Raw genomic sequence first — 19,146 nt, 5'->3', positions numbered from 1 at the left:
TCTAACAAGCTCCCAGAAGTACCAAGGTGCCTGGCCCAGGACACACTCCGTAACTGTAACTGGGATTAGAACCTCCCCCAGCCAGGCCCCTGCACTAGCAGAACAAGAGGTGCAGCTATCAACCCCCAACAGTGCCCTGATGTTGAAGCCATGGAGAGAGGCAGAGGAGGAGGATCCTTGAGGAGCTGCTGAAGACAGCAGAGCTCTCGGGGGGGGGGGGGGGGGGCAAGATGCTGGACCGCCACCCTCCACAGAAGGGTGCAGCCTGGCCGTACAGAGCGTGGGGGTATAGGACTTGCCTGGTGTGCACAGGGCACTGGGCCTCATCCCCTCCACACCCTAAACACAAATAATTACTATTCTGTATTTTTTCTCATCTTATAAGTCATCAGAAGTTGCAGGAGCCTAAAAAGGCATCATGCCTGAAGGGTAAAGAACAAAACCCCGGTGTCCCCATTGATCCTCCTCTACATGGCTCATGGCGCACCTGGGCAAGAACCTGTTCCTTCGCCTGGGACATTGGATAGGCAAAACTTTCAGGCTTTTGAGATGGATTAGTCACCCTAAACCACCAAATCGGAAGGCAGAAATGGCAGACACGCCAACGAGAAAACTTTCCAAAATAAATAAAAGCGGAGTGTTGTCCTTCTAAAAACTTCACCTTAGGCCCTGGTGGCCGGAGTGTCATTTAAGATGACTCAAGGAACTTGCTCTTCCGGACCACTCCTAATCTTTATTAGTTTGTGGATTAAATTTTTATTGCTATGAACATATCCAGGTGTGCACCTAGCGCCCATCCCTTGACATATGGGGGTGTCCCCCTCATAATCTAATGTAAATGTTTGCTTAGCTGGTCTGGCTAGCCCGGGTCATAAAACCAAGGAAGCTGGTTTTCACTGTCACCATGGAAACGCCCCCACCCCTCACTCCAACCTCCTTGACCAAATTCAGTAATCTTGTTTTATATAACTTGTCTGAATGGCCCATTGTCTCCAGGTGAAAGGTCACTATTTATATCCTCTCTCTCTCTCTCTCTCTCTCTCTCTCTCTCTCTCTCTCTCTCTCTCTCTCTCTCTCTCTCTCCTCTCCCTCTCTCTCCCTCTCCCTCTCCCCTTTTCTGCTTTGTGTTTTTAAAGACCAGGATCTGTCAGTGTCATTCAGGCTGGCCTCAGGCTCGCTACTAATGGAGATCCCCTGACGACCTCCTGAGTGCCGGGATTGCAGGTGGGAGCCACCATGCTTATCCAGGAGCAGCTTACTTGGGTGTGATTGGAAACCCTGTGCTACAACACACACAGCACTGTTTTTTTTTTTTTTTTTTAAACATTTATTTGTTTGGGGTGGGGGTGCACATGTGGAGGTCAGGGGACAAACCGCAGGACCCAATTCTCTCCTTCCATCGCGTGGTTCCCCGGGATGGAACTCAGGCCATCAGATTTTGGTGGCTGGTGTCCTTTATCACCTAAACCACTTCGCCATCCTCTCTTTTCCTTTCTCAGTGGGACACCAAATAGTGACAGCCTTCACCATTTAACGCAGCGAGGTCCCCTGGGTGATGAGCGCCCTGTGAGCCCCCGCCAAGTTTTCTGACTTTTCACTAGCCTGAGCTGAGCGTTCCCTCGGCACCCGCAAGAGTCAGGTCCTTGTGATGAGTTCATGTCTGCCCCTCTGTGCTCCCTCAGGCTGAGGGAGCACAGAAGGCAAAAGGCTACCCCTGCATCAATGTAGCCAGAAAGGGCTTTTAATCTGAACTCTGTTATATTTAATTTTTTTTTTGTTACCAGCGCTTTAAAATTCGGTCCTCATGAGGCTGGACCCGTGGCTCATGGTCAAGCACTTGCCTAGCATGCAGGCAGCCCTGGGTTCCACTCCAGCGCCACAGAAGCCAGTGTGGCTGTGCACACCTCTCATCCCAACACTTGTGAGGTGGAGGAAGTGAGTTCAAGGTCAGCCTGAGCTACATGAGACCCTGTCTTGTAAAAGACAAAGTCACTCTATTAAAACGGTGGTAGCTGGCCTCCAGTTTCTTGGAAAGGATAGCTGGTCTAGCAATACTCTTGCCCCACCCTCTGGATGACAGCTTGCTTTGGGCAGACCCGACCTGGCGATCACCTGCTCAGCATGGCTTGGACTGTCCCCTCTCTTATCGCCTGTGTGGCTTCTCCGGTAGCAGAGCTTGCCCTGACACGTCCACACCCCAAGTAGTCCCTTTCTAGAAATTACTGTGGGTGGTTCCCTCTAAGTGAAAATACTTGAGAATTTACTGTGTTTACAGGTCTCACATCCCCCACCTTCACTCCAGGGCCAAACGAGGGGGCTGGGATGGTGGGTGTGGCCGGTCTCTCCCAAGATCGCAGCACTGGAGGGGGTGGTGAATGAGCAGATATCAGACGTACTCTATCACAAAGGTGGGGGGGAAGGGGTCGCACTGCTTTGGCTTCTTTGGTACCCACAGGACTAAAAGGTAAACCATTAGAAGGTGCTAAAATTCAAGGACCTGGAGATGAGTCTGCATGCCAAAACCTGCCGCTTCCTTTTCTTTCTTTCTTTCTTTCTTTCTTTCTTTCTTTCTTTCTTTCTTTCTTTCTGCCTGTCTTCCTTCCTTTCTTTCTTTTTCTTTCTTTCTTTCTGTCTTCCTTTCTTTCTTTCTTTCTTTCTTTCTTTCTTTCTTTCTTTCTTTCTTTCTTTCTTTCTTTCTTTTCTCTCCTATATTACACCTTGACCACAGTTTCCCCTTCTTTTAGTTCCCTGACTCTCTGAAATTGCCAAGTGCTTCCCCGGAAACTCTGTCCCTAATAAATGAGAATGTTTGTCATGTAAAGGGACTTATCCGACACCAGTTCGCACTAAGATGTGACTGACTGCCTGAGGGACTGGAGAAGTCCAGGCTGGGGAGGTAGCTTACCAGGGAAGTGGTGGGACAGAAAGAGTGATGGGGGCAAGTGCATCGTGGAATTAGAAATTGAGTAGACTGTCCACCGGGGCAAAGACAAGATTCACTAAGAAGAAAGCGTCGTCACCAATGCCAGTTGAGATACACATCACCCTTGGGTGTACTAACTCTGGTTCGACTTTTCTACTCAGCTTGGCTGTGGCAGCCATCCCAGAGGGGCTGCCCATCGTTGTCATGGTGACGCTGGTCCTGGGGGTGCTGCGGATGGCCAAGAAGCGGGTCATTGTGAAGAAGCTGCCCATCGTGGAGACTCTCGGTGAGGCTTCCACACTCCAATGCAATCTGAGTCGGGTGGAGGAGTGGGGTTGGGATTGCTCACTCAAGAGTGTTGCATGAGCCCCGGGCTTGGTGGTGATAACTCATCTCTATAAACCTCTTCCCATGGTGCCAGGCTGCTGTAATGTCATCTGCTCTGACAAGACAGGCACTCTGACAGCCAACGAGATGACAGCGACCCAGCTGGTCACTTCCGATGGGTTCCATGCTGAGGTGAGCCTCGTGCTATCTCACAGGGCAGGAGACCAAGGTATACCCTGATAGCCCTTCTCCTACCCAGGGAGATCACGCAGATTCTCTTAGAACAGCAAGGAAGAAATAAACACGTTGGAGGTCTGCCTGAGAAAGGATTGTGACCTTTAAGTTGAGATGTCCTCTTTGATTCTTAATTATCATATTTATTTTTTATAGTTTTGCAGGATGTAACCAAGGGTCTCCTCCACGCTAGTCAGGCACTGTACTACTGAACCACACTCCCAGCCCCTCATTAACAGTCCACCCTGCTTTTGTGGTTCTGGGGATTGCCTGGCATGCTGGGTAAACCCTCTACCACTGAGCTCACTCTTCCCAGCTCACTCTTCACTCTCATCTGGAGACAAGGTCTTACTCTGTATCCAGGTTGACTTTGAACTTGAGAGATGCCTGCCTCGGCCTCTCCACTAAGCTAGGATTACAGGCTTGGGCCACTAGGCCCTGCTGCATTTGGGTTTTTGAAACAGCCTCACTCTGTAGCCTGGGCTGGACTGGAACTGATTATGTAGTCTAGGCTGTCCTGGAGATGGTAGTCAGTCTTCTTGTCTTAGCTTCCCATATGCTGGGATTTCCAGGCGTGAGTCACCATGTCCAGCTCGTTAAAAAATTTAAAAGCTACAAAAGTCCCTGTCACCCATGACAAACTGACCCTGAGTCACTGTCTGTGCCTCTCTGTCTCTCACATGGCACAATGGCACGCTCCCTTAACCAGCAATTTTGAGTCTGGGTGTTTTTCCACAGACCTTTCCAGAGCAAAGGGTGAGGAAACAGGAGCCCACAGGTGATGGCCTTTTCTTGTCAATAACGTTTTTTTTTTAATTTATTTATTTATTATGTATACAATATTCTGTCTGCATGTATGCCTATAGGCCAGAAGAGGGCATCAGACCTCATTACAGATGGTTGTGAGCCACCATGTGATTGCTGGGAATTGAACTCAGGACCTTGGGAAGAGCAGGCAATGCTCTTAACTGCTGAGCCATCTCTCCAGCCCTCAATAACGTTTCTTTACTTTTTAAAGATTTTTGGGGGATATTTGTTTATGTTCATGGCTATATGCCTGTGTGCTGGTACCATAGGCACATAGGTACAGTTGCCATGGAGGCCAGAAGAGGGCGTTGGAGCCCCTGAAGCTGGTACTACAAGCGGTTTGGAGCCATCTAGTGGTGGTGCTGGGAACTGAACTTGGGTCCCTTACAAGACCTTAAAGTAAGCACTCCTTTTAACCACAGAGCCAGCTCCCTGGCCCCTCAATGCCATTTTCTTGGCACATTGTTATGCCGGTTTATAAACATTCCATGGCTGGTTGCTTTTCAGCCCCGGGCTGCATTATCTTGATTGACAGGTTTATGAGCTGCAGAGACCAGATATTTCCTCTTGGCTTAGGTGTGGCTTCTCCCAAGCTGTCTCCGTTTGCTCCTCAGCTTGTGCAGCAAGGCCTCCACCAGGAGTGCTGGTTGCATCTGGTCGTAATGCACACAGCCTCTACTGTCAGGGAGAAGTCCTGGGCGGCAGACAGTCTGCGGGGTCATCCTGACGTATATGCTAACGGGGTGGGACTGTAGGAGAGGGGACAGGACCACCCAGGGTTTAGGGGTCAGCTCTCCATAACACCCTCAGTCTGCCATATCCTTCCAGGTCAGTGGAGTCGGGTACAGTGGTGAAGGGGCCGTGTGTCTCCTCCCATCCAAGGAAGTGGTCCAGGGATTCAGCAACGTTTCAGTGGGAAAGCTGGTGGAGGTGAGTGTTGGGTCGCCATGGTAGGACGGTGTGCAGCCTGCCTGGGATGAAGGTAACTGACCAGCTTCAGCAGTTAGGGCTGTCACAGCTGCGGACATCACCCCGGCAGGATGGGAAGGAGGAGGGCAAAGGAAAGGCAGAGCCTGGTTGGTGGGTGCGGATCTTCCCACTGTCACTGTTGGCATTGTCAGGTGTGGTTTGTCCTCCTCGTAAGCCATCTGCCCTTCCTGCATGGTGAGCAGCCTCCCGGAAGTCAGGGCCTCCTCCCAAACAGTCCCCTCCTCCAGCCCCCCCCCCCCGCTCTACTGCCTTCCCTCCCCTCAGCCCCCTCAGAAACAAACTCAGAGAAGCCCCTGGATGGCTGAGATCAGCTCCAGGGTGGCGGGGAAGCGGCAGTCGCCCACGCTCTGTCAGGCTTCTAGATGTTTCTCCAAACTAGCTGTGTACTGCAGAACACTTGCCTAAAGCCTGTGGCTTAACTGATGCCTGCTTATCCTCCCATGCAGCCAGTGCCACTCTCCAGCCCCAGAACACAGTGTCACCTGAGTGGAAATCCACTTGCTGTCACTACCACCCCACTACCCCACCACAGACCCTGGTCCACCTGCACCTCGTGCTCCCCTGACCGCTTCTGGAACCAACACTCCTCTAAGCCATTTCCCAGCCTAGTGGGACAGGCCTGGCATCCCGGCTACTCAGGAGACCAAGGCAGGGGTACAAGTTCAAGGCCAGCCTGGGCAACTTAGCAAGCTCTATCGCAAAATGAAAAACAAGCCTGGGGTATGCAGTTCAGTGGTAGAGGGCTTGCCTAGCATGTGAGAGGCCTGGTTCAATGCCTGAAGATAGGGTGGGGGGAGGGGGTGACACATTTGTGTGTTTCTAAGACACACATTTATTAGAAGGAAACTTGTTATCTGGCCCAGCTCTAAGGCCACACCTGCAGTGCCCAACCTTTCATAGCATGGGTGAGCCCAAGGCCCAGGGGCTGGTTCCTTGTACTGACTGCAGATATTCCAACCCCCCTTCAGGCAGGCTGCATCGCCAACAACGCTGTCATCAGGAAGAACACTGTGATGGGACAGCCCACAGAAGGGGCCTTGATGGTGCTGGCCATGAAGGTAAGGGGTCATGTCGTGTCCACACTATGGTCCTATAGCACCTGTACTACGGCACTACGCCTGTAGCATACTCAGGCAAGGGCCTGGAGATTGAAACACACACACACACAGACACTGGTCATCCTTGAAACAAGAACGCCAAGAATGCCAACTTCATTGTTGGCATTATCTTGATGGCAGCTTAGTGCCTTCCCTGACCAATGGCCATGCCCTAGCTCTCAAGATCCTTCTGCTGCAAGCCACCAGAAACCACTCCCCTGCCATCAGGGTCTCGTGCTCAGAGCAGCTGCAGGCACAGGAAAAGCAGCTGTTTACTCCGGCAGGCAAAGGGTCATAGAAAATTCAGAGTTTAGCCGGGCGGTGGTGGCGCACGCCTTTAATCCCAGCACTTGGGAGGCAGAGGCAGGCGGATCTCTGTGAGTTCGAGACCAGCCTGGTCTACAAGAGCTAGTTCCAGGACAGGCTCCAAAACCACAGAGAAACCCTGTCTCGAAAAACCAAAAAAAAAAGAAAAAAGAAAATTCAGAGTCTGATGGTCTGCAGTCCTCAACAGGGTCAGAAGAGGACATCTGTGTCCTTCTCTGTGTGTCTCTACTTGTTCCCTTGAGACAGGGTCTCTCGCTGAACCTAAGCCAGGCCGGCAGCCAGTAGGCCCCAACCTTCTTCCTATTACCCACCCTGTCCTCCAACAGGCACACATAACCACATGCTGGCCTGGAAGTTTTTGTTCCAAAGGGAGGAATCTTCCTGCCAGGAGACACAGCAAACATTCCTTAGAACTGGAAGCTCAGACTTTCCCCAGGGCCACTTTGGGTTTCTGGTGCCCTGAAGCAGACAGGCTAAGAAAGGAACAGCAGAGGTAATAGGATCCTGATTACCAAGAGGAAATTGGATTGCTTCTTCACAATGGAGGTGAGAACGATTACATCTGGCATGCAGGGGATCCTATAGGGCATCTCTTGGTGCTACCGTGTCTTGTGATTAAGGTCAATGGGAAACTACAACGTAATTCAGGCAGGATGACAGAGGGTACAGCCCCATCAGGAATAAAGGTGTGGGTAACTCCTCCAGGGAAAGACCTATTGAGGTGCTTGCTGAGGGTAAAGGAAATACAGAATGGATAGTAGAGGAAAATAGTTACAAATGCCAGTTAAGGGGGTGGAGAGATGGCTCAGAGGTTAAGAACACTGACTGCTCTCCCAGAGGTCCCAAGTTCAATTCCTAGCAATCACATAGTGGCTCACAACCATCTGTAATGAGATCTGGTGCCCTCTACTGGCCTATAGGATATATGTAGGCAGAATACTCTATACATAATAAATAAATCTTTTAAAAAAAAAAAAACAAATACCAGTTAAGGCCATGTGACCAATTACAGATTATAATAAATCAGTAATATATAATAACTGTAATTATAGTAAATAATATATAATTATAAATAACTATAACATTTATAATTATTGATTATAATTTAATATATTTAATAATCTAAATATAATTAAATAATATAAATAATAGGACTATAATAAATAAATATATAAAACAAGGATTATAATTGAATGTTCTGCCACATTTTTTAAGAATGTGTTCATGCATATATACACACATATTAAACAGATATTTGTGTTTTCTTTCCTTTCTTTTTTCCATGTAATTATCTTGATTCTATCAGTTCTGTTCCTTTAGAGAATCTTGACTAGTCCACACAGTTCTGGGGATTTGAACTCGGGTCCTCATGTTTGCACAGCAAGCCCTCTTACCTGCTGAGCCATCTCCCCAGCCCTAGACATCATCTTTGTGATCTGCCTACCCCTCTTTCACACCACTCTCACAATTTTATTAGCTTTCAGGAGAATGGAATCCAGGGCACCGTGGCTGCCTGAGCCAAACTCCAGCCCTTTTTACTTTGAGAAATGCCATTGTCGTGTGGCCCAGATCAGCCTTGAACTCACAATTCTGTCTCAGCCTCTGAGTAGCTATGATCACAGGCACGTGCCACCACACCCTGCTGGCCATTACATCTCCATGTTTTGTCAACTTCTCCTGGGGTGACACAAACAACTATCTATTCACCCAGATAGGGCACCCCCAAAAGCATCAATTCCACCCAAGCCCAGCTTGATGGGTGGATGACTTTATTGGGTTTGCTCAAAATAGTATGGTGACCCCAAACAACCACATCCCTACAGAGCCCAGCCCTGATCTAGTGTGCCCCCTGCAGGGGAACTTCTGCCTTCTGCATACTCTAGCATGTCCACTGCTGCCACCAAGGAAGGGTTGAGGAGGTGAGGGTCTGATGCCCTCTCTACTCCTCCTTCTGAGGGTCTCCTGCGATGAGTCACAGCTTCTCAGATGGATGCTGATGGCTGCCCTTCTCAGAGGACAGCCTTCCACAGCACAGTCACCGTTGGCCACTGCGGGGGCTGCTGGCATATCTGTGCTTTGAGAGGAATGGGGGGGACTCTTTCCAGACATAGTGGCACATGCCTTTAATCCCAGCACTGCGGAAGCAGAGCTAGGCAGATCTCTGTAAGTACAAGACCAGCCTGATCTACATAGCAAATCCCAGGCCAGGCAGGGTTACAAAGCCAGACCCTGTCTCAATGGGGGAGCAGGGTCCATGGAGTCCCACTTTGACCAGAGTTCTGGGATTCTTTTCTCCCAAATGCTGTCTCTAATGCATGAAATGCCTGGCTAATATTGGTTTGATTTTGGAAAACTGAGTTTGCCCCGAGTTTTAGTTTAGTGAACAATAGGCCCCGAAGTCATCAAAGACCACACAGGTGCTGGTCCTGCGGGCCCCAGGCCGCACCTCCCCAAATGTCCTCGTTCCTCAGAAGTTTCCAAAGGCAATGAGGCAAAGACTTGGTTCTGGGTCAAAACATTTGAAAACAGACAGCCTTCCTGTAGCTACTGCTTGGGGTTCTGTAGTTTGGATGCTAGTTTATACAGAGTTTAGCTTACTGCAGTGGTTCTCAACCTGTGGGTCACAACCCTTTGGGGGTGGGGGCACAAATGACCTTTTCACAGGAATTACCTGAGACCATCAAAAAACACACATTTCCAATTTCCAATTTATAACAGTAGTAAAATCACAGTTATGAATTAGCAACAAAAAGAAGTTTATGGTTGGGGGTCACCACAACAGGAGGAACCATATGGAAGGGTTGCAGCGTTAGGAAGGCTGGGAACCAGGGGCATACAGCCTGGCTTGGGGTGACTCCCTGAAAACATCCCCTCTTATACCCTAGATGAACTTAGGTGACGCCAAAGATTCCTACACACGGAGAAAGGAGATTCCCTTCAGCTCAGAGCAGAAGTGGATGGCCGTGAGGTGCAGCCCGAAGAATGAGGTGAGCTTGGCTGTTGTTAAGACAGTCTTACTGTGGAGCCAGGCTGGCCTGGAAGGCTCCTGCCTCAGCATTGAGAGCTGGGATGGCGGAGAACACCTCCCTCCCTTACCAAAGTAAGGCACAACACCTGGGGGGAGAGGATGGCATGCCCAGCACCTTCTGAGAGCTTCCAGTGAGGTGACAGCCATGAACCTGGCATTTCGACCCCTGGTGCTCATAGTGGGGGCCCTGACCCAGCTACACCTGTGTCCCTGGGGATTAGCAATGTGAAGTCTCAGGCTCCTATTAACCTGCATTGGAAAGTCCAGGCGTGGACTGTGTGTTGCGGAGATTCTGGTATGGGCTCATGTGTGAGGCAGTTGTCTATGCAGCAGGAAGCACCCAATGGCAGTGGGTTTTTTTTCCTTTTCTTTTCCAAGGATCGGGAAGACATTTTCTTCATGAAGGGAGCCTTTGAGGAAGTGATCCGTCACTGCAGCATGTACAACAATGGGGGCATCCCCCTGCCTCTGACGCCCCAACAGAAGTCCTGCTGGCTGCAGGAAGAGAAGAAGATGGGCTCGCTTGGTCTGCGGGGTTGGTACCATGGCCTCCTCCCTTGTCCACTGGGGCCTTGCGTTGGCCTGTAGTGACGCTGGGATCCATGGGAGCAGGGTCCTGGGTGAATCTGCCACCGGCCAAAAAGCAGGCAGGGGTGTACCAACAAGCAACTCCCAACGTGAAACTTCACAGTTGAAGTGTCTAGTCCCCCCCAGCCACCCATGACACCCACTAATCTAGCGGTGGCTTGTGTATGGAGGAAGTGCTGCTTGCCAGATTCTCCAGGGCATGTGAAGTTTGTGCTGTGAGCACTGATTTCAGGCACGATTTCATCCCACGCCTTCTGCCGTGAACACCCAGAACTCTCAGATGAAGGGAGATGCTTCGTTTTGGGCAGAGTCAGGGTCTTCCCCATCAGGCTGATGTTAAAACTCTTGTGCCATTTGTCACCCCGTCACTTGTTGGAGAAAACATCTCAGAATACTCTGGAATACTTGTATTCCGTGGAGGCAGGGCTGGGAGAAGAGCCGGGCTTATCCTATCCATGACCTCAACCTCCTGACTCTGGAGACAGCGTGCACTGAGCCCGTGGCAGGCGAGGCTGTCCCAGATGCCTGTCTGCCATCTTCCGGGGGTTTCCGCTGGACCATCAGCCTGTGTCCCATACCCCTCCCTCTCTATCCAGTGGCTTGCTAGGACCAAAGGTGGTCACCAGTCCCCAGAAACCTGTCCTTGTGCCTCTTACAGTGCTGGCCCTGGCGTCTGGGCCCGAGCTGGGGAGACTGACGTTCCTGGGCCTTGTAGGCATCATTGACCCACCGAGGGCTGGGGTGAAGGAAGCGGTCCAGGTCCTCTCTGAGTCTGGTGTGTCAGTGAAGATGGTGACTGGAGACGCCCTAGAGACAGCCTGGGCCATAGGTAACTGGGGTGAGGGGCCTCATGCCCAACTGAAAGGGCTCTGAGCTGTGGCAACCTGGGCTCCCCGCTTCAGCTCGTGTCCAAAATGAGGGAAAGTCCGCATGTAAACTGAGGGCCTACTGTGTGTTTCGGAGCTTTTCAAGTGGAATCTCATTGCACAGGTGGCATCCCACACCCTGTAGGTCCAGTCTGGCTTCCTCTATTGGCTGGGTATCTTTGACAAGGCATGGAGGCGCTCATCAGTGGCGGGCCACCAGGCCTCCTCTGACTCCTCTAACCATTCCCATCAAGAGTTGTCTTGTTGGCTTTGCCCAAGTCAGCCCAATGCTGGGAGATCACAGCCAGAGTCCCAGAGGTGCCAGGGATACTCCCCAGCATTGTGGCCTCAGGGAAGCCGATTTTTTTTGTTTTTGTTTTTTTGTTTTTCGAGACAGGGTTTCTCTGTAGCTTTTGGTTCCTGTCCCGGAACTAGCTTTTGTAGACCAGGCTGGCCTCGAACTCCCAGAGATCCGCCTGCCTCTGCCTCCCGAGTGCTGGGATTAAAGGTATGTGTCACCACCGCCCAGCAGGGAAGCCGATTTTTGCGTAGCTTTGTTATCATGGGCAAATACAGGTTCACCATGGTTACTAGACACTGACTAGAGATGGGTTTGTGGCACGATGGGTGGGACAGGACCACAGGTGGGGTCTTGGGGTGTTCCTCAGCCCTAACTCCTCCCCCAAAGGAAGAAACATCGGCCTATGCAACGAGAAGCCGAGAGCCATGTCTGGGGAGGAGGTAGAGGGCATGGAGCAGGACGCACTGGCTGCTCGAGTGAGGCAGGTGGGTTCTTCTGGGGGGTAGACGGGACAGGATGGAGTGGTCCTCCAGCTCCTATGTCCCAGATGACTCTTTGACTCCCTGTGCAGGTGTCTATATTCTTCAGGACCAGCCCGAAGCACAAGGTTAAAATCATAAAGGTAACGGGGCAAATGACAGGGGCTATTCAGGGTGGGGCCATTCAGGGTGGCAGGCTCTCAGCTGGCCAAGTGACCGGGATGGTCCAAGGGGACAGACTGCTAGGCACTTCACAGTAGAAACAGAAGTGGGTCCTCTTATGGGGTTGTGGGGAAGTTGGGGACCACTGTCCACAGACACTGGGAACAGCCCTAGGAATTAGATAACGTAAAGAGAAAATATTTCCATGGCTCCTTTTTGACAACCAGAAACCCGTAAGTTCCAGAGCTTTCCCCACATCTGTACCTGGCAGTTTGCTGAGCTCTTTCGTAGCCGTGTTTTGTTCTTTGGGGGCTATTTGAGGGGGTTCTGGGGTGTTTAGTTTTTAGTGATGAAGAATAAATGCCAACTGCATATGGTGGCTCACAACTGTCATTCCAGTACTCATGAGGCTGAGGCAGGGGGATCATGAGTTCCAGGATAGCCTGAGCTAGGACCATGAGTTCCAGGATAAGCCTGAGCTACACAAAAAGACTGTTCAAAAAAAAAAAAAAAAAGAACAAATTTTGTATATATGAATATGGGTGCACACAGGCCACAGTGCATGTATGGAGGTCAGGTGATACCTTGTGGGGACCAATTCTCTATTAACCATGTGACTATATGAGTCAGGTCATCAGGATTGGTGGCAAGCTCCTTTACCTGTTGGGACATCTTGCCAGCCCAGAAATATGCAACTTTTACAACTCACATCTGCTATCCTAGTCAGGGTGCCACAGCAGCCTGTGAGGCCAGGATGGTGGCTGCCACTTGCTTTGTAGATTCAGGGCCACTGCGGCAGAGCTACTGTGGCTCTAGGCCAGTTGACCCCAGAGTCCAGGGGATGGGGCCCCCGTGGTACACCAGGCAGGGCATCATGAAAGTCTGAGAGTCCTCGGGCTGCATCCTCCATCACCTGCTCTTCCCAAAGGCACTGCAGGAGTCAGGGGCGATTGTGGCCATGACTGGGGACGGTGTGAATGATTCCGTTGCCCTCAAGTCCGCGGACATCGGGATCGCCATGGGCCAGACGGGGACGGACGTCAGCAAAGAGGCCGCCAACATGATTCTGGTGGACGACGACTTCTCAACCATTATGTGAGTTGCTATCATCAGCATCCCCAGGATGTACTGTAGTGGATATAGCGGGGCTTTCTTGAGGTTCAAGGAACTCCCTGGAGAGAGCTGAATCCCAAGCTTATCACTGTAATGATAAGCCCACTCCAAATGTATGGACCTTCTCAAAACTAGGTCCTGGGGCCATCCTGTCATTTACCACTGTGGGATATTAAGAAAGCCTACAGTCACTTGACCAGCTAGTCACAAGAGACAGCTGTTAAAAATTATGTTTGGGGGCTGGAGGGATGGATCTGTCGGCAAAGTGCTTGGCCTGCAAGCGTGGGGAGTCAAGTTTGACACCCTGAGTTCACGTGAAAATGCAGGCAGGGTGATACGGGCTGTTGATCCTACAGGTGTGGAGGAGACAGGCAGACCCAGGGCTTGCTAGCTAGCCAACCTCACCCGATGTCCAGAGGAGGAGGACAGCCTTCCTGCGGATGACATCAGGCTGTCCTCTGGTCCCCACGTGTGTGCACAAATGAAAGTCCCAGTCGGAGGCCCAGACAGGAGGATTAAAATTGCCTTTCTCGGGATTTAATCTTAAGTTATACTTAAGACTAATCTTAAGTAAATCACAGTACTTAGCGTACAGAAGAACATTTGGAAGTGTGTTTTTAATAGCAGAGGCACTGGCGTAGCAACTTTTCTCTGCCACTAAAGACTCTTGCATGAATGATTCAGTGTGTACATGTGTGTCTGTCCACGGACACAGCCCTAGGAGCACGCCTGTAACCCTGGCACTGAGAGGGGCAGAGACAGGAGGATCCCGGGGGCTTGCTGGTCGCCAGCGTTGCTCCAGACTCTGAAATACTGACTCAAAGGAGGAAGTCAGAGAGGCAGCTGGACATCCAGCGTGTCCTTACGGCCTCCACACACATGTTCTGACACATAAACTACACAGGTACACACACAGGACAGAGGGATGGTGATGTCTCTGCCTCTCACACCCTTTCTTGTTCTGCCCCCAGCGAGTGGAGCTTGGGTTTCTTCCACTCTGCTGTGCTGAACCACAGGTAGATTGTACACTCAGTATTCTGAGCACAGGCAGGGCCCCGGGCTCCAGCTGAAAGGGGTCACACACAGGATTTGTACAAAAGAGGCTGCCACCACCCCCTATCAGTGTGTCCCAGGTGTGCCAGCAAGGGTTCCCGGCACTGTTGCCCGTAGGCTGGCCACACCATGTGGCTAAGTCCCCCACCCCACCAGGACTTTCCCGGCCACCTACACTCTTGCCTCTCTTTCAGGAGTGCGGTGGAGGAAGGCAAAGGCATCTTCTACAACATCAAGAACTTCGTCCGCTTCCAGCTGAGCACGTAAGCAGAGGCATCCGGTCCCCTGTAGTAAGCGGGTGCTGCATCCGGTGCGCGCACTGAGGGGCTGCCTGTTGCCTTTGCCCTGCAGGAGCATTGCAGCCCTGAGCCTCATCACTCTGTCCACCGTGTGCAACCTGCCCAGCCCCCTCAACGCCATGCAGATCCTGTGGGTGAACATCATCATGGATGGACCGCCAGCACAGAGGTGAGGCTGAAGGCAGGACCACGTGAGCTTCCTCTGGGAATCTCCAGGCTGCTTGTGAGCAGCTTCCTGAGGGGCAGACTGGAATGCAGAGATGGAGTTTTGTACTCCCTGAGTTACAGTGAACTCCTGGAGCCCATGGCTCCGTCCCATTCTATAGTCAGGTCACCACCTCCAAGAAGACCTCCCTGATCACTCAAACAATGGCGGCCTTGTCCTTGGGCATCTGCCCATGCTTTTCCCTAAAGGGGAAAGTATCCTTGTTTTGATTGATTAGATCCATCCTCACTGTGGTTGGTTATTATGGACTTGATGCCCCTTGACCCTTAGGATGGTGCTTGCATGTCATAGACGCTCATGAACACATCATTGGCACAGGAGACCTGTGTGCCCAGCAGCCTTGGCCGCTTGCACAGGGAGGTATCATTCCAAACGTGGCTAGTGTTCCTGTTAGCATCACTGTAATCATCGGCTGTGGTACGCAGAGAAGAAAGCCCAGTCTGTTTCCTCAGAGCCTAGCGAGGGCTACCGCTTCCACAAGCCTCCCTGTGGGTGAGAGAGAACAGGTGAGGTAGCTCCCAGGTCTCCATGTACAACTGGGCCTCCTGTTGTTCCTGAGTGATAAATGAGCATCTGACACAGTAGACCCTGGAGGGCAGAGCTGGGTCCTGATTCTCCAGGCCCCACTTAGGACCCCTCATGGTAGAGGGAACTGCATGGGGTTAGAAGGCCAAAGCCCGGTGTTGGCTCTTGCTAGGCGCTCTGACTTCTAGATCCTTGGAGACAGATGGTTAGAGAGCTATGGCTAACAGTAGGATAGTCGCTTGAGGGACAAGAACAGCCCCGTTCACAGGCGACAATCGGCAAGGCTGAGGCTCAGGTCTCAGGTGTCCCTTTTTTTTTTTGAGGCAGGCTCTCCCTCTTTCATTCAGGCTTAGGGGTGAATTATATAACCCCGGCTGGCCTTGAACTCAGTCTCCTGCCTCAACCTCCGGAAAGCTGGGATTGCAGGTGTGTGCCCCCTAACCCAGCTTCCAGTGACCTCTATTTTAAATCATCCCTTGCCTTGTCCTGCACAGCCTGGGGGTGGAGCCTGTGGACAGAGATGCCCTGCGGAGGCCTCCGAGGAGCATGGGGGACAGCATCCTGAACAGAGCCTTGATCCTGAAGGTCCTCATGTCAGCTGCTGTCATCATAGGAGGGACCCTCTTTATTTTCTGGAGAGAGGTGAGCAAGGCAAGCATTGGCCCGCTCGGGATCTGCTGGGAGCCCTGTGCAGGGCTGGGTGCTCTCTCCAAGGGACACACACACGGGGGGGTGGGGGGGGGAGAGTCCCCTGGGGACAGCGCAGACACACGGCACAGAATCAGCTTCAGTTCCAACTTTGGGACTGGGCTGACGAGCAAACCTCAGGCAGCATCCACAGACCACCCCTGTACCCTGGCACATGACTGTACCCCTCAGCTCTAAGGAGCTTTCCCTCTCTGCCCTGAGCACACCCATGTGTGATTCCAGATCCCAGAGAATGGGACCACCACCCCGCGCACCACCACCATGGCCTTCACCTGCTTCGTGTTTTTTGACCTCTTCAATGCCCTAAGTTGCCGCTCTCAGGTGAGCAGGGCTGACCCCGCCCCAAGTCCCACGCCCCACCCCCGTAGACCCACAATATGGGGGGGGCCTGTGGACGGGGACACTGGTACACTGCCTCTCATACTCTTGGCAAAGTTTTGGGGAGGGGGTGCTGGGATCAGATTTCATGTCCCCTCAGCACTTGCCCTTCTGTCTAGGTGCCAACTTGGGGGGGGGGACACAGAATGCACGGTGTCCCAGGGCACAGGTGATAAACCCGCTCATGCCTCTCCTCCCCACAGACCAAGCTGATATTTGAGATTGGCTTTTTCCGGAACCGCATGTTCCTGTTCTCGGTCCTTGGGTCCCTTCTCGGGCAGCTGGCTGTGATCTATGCCCCACCCCTGCAGAAGGTCTTCCAGACAGAAAACCTGAGAGCTCTCGGTGAGTGATGAGACAGGAACAAGTGGTTACCCCGCCCACTGGGGTGGAGCTGCGGGGCGGGGGGAGGGGCACAGAGTGGGAGCTTTTAAGGCCATTCTGGAAAGACAGTTTGGTCTGCAGCATCTGCTCTATGTCACATAAGGAAGGAAGGTGACGTGTAGACTCTACAGGGAACACAAATGAAGCCCAGAAAGAGGCCCCTCTGCTGAAAGTGGGGCCTGGGGCTAAGACTGGGTGGCAGCATCCTGAACCTCAGGACACACACATCTGAGCTGGCCATCAGGCAGTTCTTGCTGAAAGGGACATCTGAGATGCCCAAAGGCCACCGTGTGCAAGCCCTGCTCTGGAGCCCAGGATGCTCCCACAGCCAAAAAGAAGTGGGAACGGGAAGCAAATAGTCCCTGTTCCCGCAGGGACAGGCCCTGCAGAGGAACTAGCCCAAGCACAGCAGTTGCAGGTCCCCTACCCTTCCTTACTGTCACCTCCACCCAGGGATGGAGGACAGAGGGTCAGCTCCCAGATCCAGGACAGAGCAGGCCATTGCTCCAGCACAGCTCACTACAGACCCAAAATGGTCACCTGGGTATGAAGATATGCAGAAGGGGCACTTGAGACCTGGATAAAGCCAGGCACCCCTCTGTGTGATCTAAAATCGGCGTCCCTGCAGGGTCCCCGCGAATGCCCCAGGGGAACAAATAAAGAAAAAGACAGACAGCGCGACGCTCCAGTCTGATCCTCAGAATGCATGCCCCAGTATTGCTGGGGAGGCAGAGAGGAGAATTTCGGGGGCTCCAGGCTCAGAGAGAGAGCTGTCTCAAAAAAGGTGGGGAGCAGAAAATGACACCCAGTGTCAACCCCCGACCTCTGTCTGCATGTTCCTGCAGACCCGCATACAAAGCAGACTCTTGGGCTGGGGCTGTAGCTCCCTCGGTAGAGTGTTAGCTTGGCACACACAAAGCCCTGGGTCCATCCCCAGCACCAAATAACCTGGGCATGCCTGCAATCCCAACAGTGGCACTGGAGAGATACAGCCAGCCAGAAGGACCAGGAGCACAAAATCGCCCTTAGCTGTGTAGTAAGTTTGAGGCTAACCTGAACTACCTGAGACCCTATCTCAGGAAGACAAGGAAACCACCTCCCCCAAGCAAGTTTCTAAGCAGCCTTTTCCATGGTAGGGAAGAGTGTCAGCTTGCCAAAGCCAAGGTGACTTATTTGGGCACCCAGTGTCACAGAAGGACCCTGGCCTTGTCAAGTGGCCAGCCCCTCCCTCTCAGCCCCCACAAGTCAAGGGCAGAGAACATGGCAGGACGTGGCAGGCGGCCGCTGCCATCTGAGCCTCTCTCCCCACAGACCTGCTGCTGTTAGCGGGCCTGGCCTCGTCTGTCTTCGTTCTGTCAGAGCTGCTGAAGCTGTGTGAGAAGTTCTGCTCTGGAGCCAGGGCTACCCAGACGCCCCCAGAGGCCGTGTAGAGGAACCACTGTGTCAACAGCGGCTGGTGACCTGCGTCTGTCCCCACCCTTCAGCCCTGTCCACTCCAAGAGGCAGATTTTAGGACCACACAGCACCAGGACCCTGGCTCCACATGTCCTCCTGACCTGCTGGGATGCACAAGACAGGACGGAGCTTACTAAGACTGGGCACTATTTATTAAACCACCGTGTTTTTTATTTAACCTGTCTCTGCGCTTGAGCAATGCAACTTCACGTGATGGCACAAGAGCTTCACGGCGACCAGAAATATGGCCACTCTGCCCACAGCCATCCCCTTCGAGCCCTTGCTTCTTCTAAGATGAGGGCTTAGGGGCAGCTCTGTAAAGAGCTATGCCTCATGATTTGGGGTTTGAGCCCCAGTATTCAAAAAAACTCCATAAGTATGATTTATGTAAAATCTGATTAAAAACAAAGCCAAGGCAATGCCACTGAGTGGGATAGGGCACTAGTCATTAAAAAGCCAAAACTCCCTATGTTCGCCGTGATGAAGTTCACGGTTGCCTAGTGTTTACAAAGCTCTCATCCCATGGACGCCAAAATAAAACCCTAACATTTTTTCAGAACTCCACATCCACTCCTAACAGGGACTCCTCATAAACACTGACACACGTGAAGTTCCCTCCCCCGGAAAAACAAAACAAAAACAGATACCTCAAAGTACATGCTGGAATCCTGCTTCAGGGAGAAAGACCAGAGCTCCATGAGGGAGAGGAGGGCATGGTGGAGGTGCTGGAGTCACAGAGCTGGGCACACGTCTGACATGCCAGCTACCCAGGAGGCTGAGGCAAGAGGATTACAGCTGAAGGCCAGCTTGGGCAACTCAGTGGAACTCGTGATCCCTCTGCCTCTGAGGAAAAAGGGCTAGGGCTTGGCACTAGAG

The 19,146-nt window shown here is 52.1% G+C and overlaps 1 protein-coding gene across 1 annotated transcript in view; it reads left to right on the top strand.

The window, feature by feature from the left end:
* Atp2c2 (ATPase secretory pathway Ca2+ transporting 2) overlaps positions 1-18,375 on the top strand; it is a 57,316-nt gene extending 38,941 nt beyond the window's left edge. Inside the window, exons 12-27 of the mRNA XM_057753708.1 lie at positions 3,085-3,209; positions 3,345-3,442; positions 5,120-5,221; positions 6,250-6,339; positions 9,591-9,692; positions 10,112-10,268; positions 10,980-11,150; positions 11,876-11,973; positions 12,060-12,110; positions 13,058-13,224; positions 14,490-14,558; positions 14,647-14,763; positions 15,840-15,987; positions 16,276-16,374; positions 16,635-16,776; positions 18,127-18,375. Of these exons, the coding sequence (XP_057609691.1) occupies positions 3,085-3,209; positions 3,345-3,442; positions 5,120-5,221; positions 6,250-6,339; positions 9,591-9,692; positions 10,112-10,268; positions 10,980-11,150; positions 11,876-11,973; positions 12,060-12,110; positions 13,058-13,224; positions 14,490-14,558; positions 14,647-14,763; positions 15,840-15,987; positions 16,276-16,374; positions 16,635-16,776; positions 18,127-18,245 (1,855 nt within the window). The 3' untranslated portion in view covers positions 18,246-18,375. The remainder of the gene's footprint in view (positions 1-3,084; positions 3,210-3,344; positions 3,443-5,119; positions 5,222-6,249; positions 6,340-9,590; positions 9,693-10,111; positions 10,269-10,979; positions 11,151-11,875; positions 11,974-12,059; positions 12,111-13,057; positions 13,225-14,489; positions 14,559-14,646; positions 14,764-15,839; positions 15,988-16,275; positions 16,375-16,634; positions 16,777-18,126) is intronic.
* The last annotated feature ends 771 nt before the right edge of the window (positions 18,376-19,146 follow it).

The sequence above is a fragment of the Chionomys nivalis genome, chromosome 21 (genome assembly GCF_950005125.1).
Source record: "Chionomys nivalis chromosome 21, mChiNiv1.1, whole genome shotgun sequence".
NCBI lineage: Eukaryota > Metazoa > Chordata > Mammalia > Rodentia > Cricetidae > Chionomys > Chionomys nivalis.
Note: the sequence above shows the minus strand (reverse complement) of the source record. Positions and strands in the feature narration are given on the sequence as shown.